The sequence below is a fragment of the Frankliniella occidentalis genome, unplaced genomic scaffold, assembly GCF_000697945.3.
Source record: "Frankliniella occidentalis isolate FOCC.00 unplaced genomic scaffold, Focc_3.1 Scaffold38, whole genome shotgun sequence".
NCBI classification, from domain to species: Eukaryota; Metazoa; Arthropoda; class Insecta; order Thysanoptera; family Thripidae; genus Frankliniella; species Frankliniella occidentalis.
The window spans coordinates 1,083,025-1,085,944 of record NW_026267168.1 but is presented as its reverse complement, the minus strand read 5'-3'; the positions used below and the strand labels follow the sequence as shown (position 1 = coordinate 1,085,944).

At 55.6% G+C, this 2,920-nt stretch overlaps 1 protein-coding gene across 1 annotated transcript in view; it reads left to right on the top strand.

The window, feature by feature from the left end:
* The first annotated feature begins 556 nt into the window (after window positions 1–556).
* Window positions 557–2,920, top strand: part of LOC113213331 (LIM/homeobox protein Lhx1) — a 53,673-nt gene continuing 51,309 nt past the window's right edge. The window contains exons 1-2 of the mRNA XM_052266368.1: window positions 557–633; window positions 1,230–1,432. Coding sequence (XP_052122328.1) covers window positions 557–633; window positions 1,230–1,432 — 280 coding nt within the window. The remainder of the gene's footprint in view (window positions 634–1,229; window positions 1,433–2,920) is intronic.

Sequence of the window (2,920 nt, the reverse complement as noted above, 5' to 3'; positions counted from 1 at the left end):
CGCGCTCCTCTGCTTTGCCCCTGTCTCTATTTTTCCTTTTTGCTCGTGCCCGCCATCTTTGTGTTTATTATTTATTGATATTTTATTTTTATTTTTTATTACTGTACCTCTCCTTTCTCACGATGTCTGTGCAAAAATTCCAGCCATCCTCAGAGGTGATGAGGTGTGAGGTGGCATGTACCCTTCTTCAGCAGCGTAGATGAACAGCACGAAATATATCAGCCTCTTTCATTTCCTATGGTTTCATGAACGAAACTTGAAACTTACTCCTTTGAAATGGCGAAATCCGGACAGTTCGCGTGAATAAGAACAATCAAAATAATAATGACAATAACAAAAGACAGAGGAGACGCGCTGCTCTTGTGCCACGGGGGACGGGGGTCGCCAGGCTCTTTTGATGTCTGTCGGTGCCACAAAAGCAAGCGAACGCCCACCTCCCACCGGCTGCACTTACGCCCCGACCGGTGATGCGACGCGGGCGTGACGGGCGGGGTGGGGGTGCGTGGGTACCTTCGGTACCTTGCCTCCTCAGCTGTGCACGCGTCCCCCGGATACAATGCAGTTACAATTATTGTTACACCTCGGAAAGAGTGAAAGAGAGAAGGAGAAAGAGGAGGCGAAAAAGCACAATAAGTGAGAGGGAAACTCTTGTATATCACTACTCATCTGCGCGTATACTCGCGCTGGGCGTGCCCGCCGTCCATCCGCCCGTTCGTCCGGTCCAGGATGGAGGAAAACGGGTGACGAGGTCCTGCGCACGAACAGGGTATCGGACGGGCGGCAGGTCGATCTCTCCGCCCCTCAGCAGTAGCCGGGCACGCGGAGGGGGAGGATGACAGTGGCACTGGTAGGGGGTGGTGCGGGCGGCGGCGCTCTGCAGGGCTGGGCCGGGCGAACGGAGAGGAGGACGCGACTGGAGTGTTGACGCCCAGATAATTACTTGCGTTCCATGCAAATACCACAGCAAATGAGATTCACACCGCACCCTTACCACCTGCTGGCCGGCCAGGGCTGGCCCGGTGGGGCCGAGTGGGGCCGCGGGGACACCACCGCCGCGCTTCGCTATGGTACTCGCGGTCGCAGATTTTCGCGGTTTTCAGGTCCATCTCGACTCAGCTTCGTGGTTTCCGCACGAGCGGGGCGACCAATGCGCTGTCCCCTTTTTATTTCATATTATTGTGAAATTTCTCATTTTACAATTTTGTCTTTTGTTTTTGTTTTCTCTACAGGCGGTACGGCACCAAGTGCAGAGGCTGCTGCCAGGGCATCTCGCCGAACGACCTGGTGCGGCGGGCCCGCGACCAGGTGTACCACCTCAACTGCTTTACCTGCATGGTGTGCAGAAAGCAGCTGTCGACCGGCGAGGAGCTCTACGTCCTAGACGACAACAAGTTCGTCTGTAAGAACGACTACGAGAACGGCAAGGCACCAGGTAAGTCGCGCTGACTTTGTTTGCTGGGCGTTCCCTTTTGTGTTTTTATTATTTTCCGCATTCGCGAGCATCCGAGCCGGCCTCTTGAGCTGCGCGAGCAGCGAGCGCTCACGGCGCGCGGCGGCCCCATCTTGGGGCCCTCCCACCGCCGCCCACAACTCAGCCACCCCGCCCCACCCCGCCACGCCACGCCTCTTCCTGCAGTCGCGGCGGCGGCGTCGTAGCCTTCCGTTGAGCCCTTGTGGATCCTCCCTCCCTCTCGCGCCGCACCGCGAGGCCCCTCCACTCCACCCCGCCACGACGCGCTCCCCCGCGGGCTGCTGGGGTCATCGACAAAGGCTCCCTCCGGCCCCCACCCCGCCCTTTGCCATTGACTTATTCAGCGCGCCATTACGTTTTGATGCGGCTGGCGCGGGGCTTATGTCTTGCCCTCGGCCCTCCCCTCAGCCCCCCCCCCCCCGGGGTCTCGTGGTGAAGAGGGGCTGCTGCTGCTCGCGCCCCACAAAAGGAGCTAAAGGAAGAGTAGAGTGAGAGAGAGAGAGAGGCCTACAAGATAATTCGCCTTTTCAAAAAGTCATACGCATCACGTGCTTAGCCGGCTCCCTTATACCCTATCCGGGGACTGACTCCTCGCTGCTAAGACCCTTGGGGACAGAGAGAGAGAGAGAGAGAGAGAGAGAGAGAGAGAGAGAGAGAGAGAGTGAGTGAGGGGGGGGGGCACGGCGTCAGTGATGTCGCGCGTCATTCTTAAAGAGGGAAGCCAAAAGGAAGAAGAAGAGCGGCGTCGCGGCGCTCTCTGTTGACAAGAAAATAAGGCGGACGCACCGAGAGAGCAAAAAAGGTGGCGTCGCTCTCTTGTTTTCCACCCTTTCTCTGCCACTGGCGACATTTTTATTTTTTCACCGACTTATCCTTCTACCCCTCTCTTTTTATCCTGCTCTGGTGTTGATGATGGTGACGGACGGTGAGGTGCGGTCACATCAAACATTTTTCCGTGATGTTTCGTTCAGTTCGTCGTTGTTTTCGGAAAACGTTCGGGTTCATTCTGCACATGAGCAGTGCGTCACTTTTTATTTTTGTGCAGCTCTATGGGATATGAGCTTTGTAACTGCACATTAAGTTACGTAATGCATCAGGTTTCATTCTGATTCCCCGATCATTTAACTATCAACAAAAACTTAAAAACCCTCATTCGTCACATGTGACTCTTCACTTGAAAATGTGCAGCTCCAGATGACAGGGAATTAATAGTATTTCGTTGAGACGTACTCGGTAATACTTTCCCTATATATGAATGAACGGGAAACTTCACGGACGAATGTTTGCTGTGGCTGTGCGTCCAAGGTCACTCGTCTCGGCGCTGCTTGGACGGTAGGAGAGGAATTGATTCAAATTAAAATGATGGTGGCAGGGTAGTGTAAGGTGGGTAGGCGGGGGGCGGCGGCCGGCGCAGTCGAGTGAAGGGCCCCGGGGGGCCCCTCAGGGGGG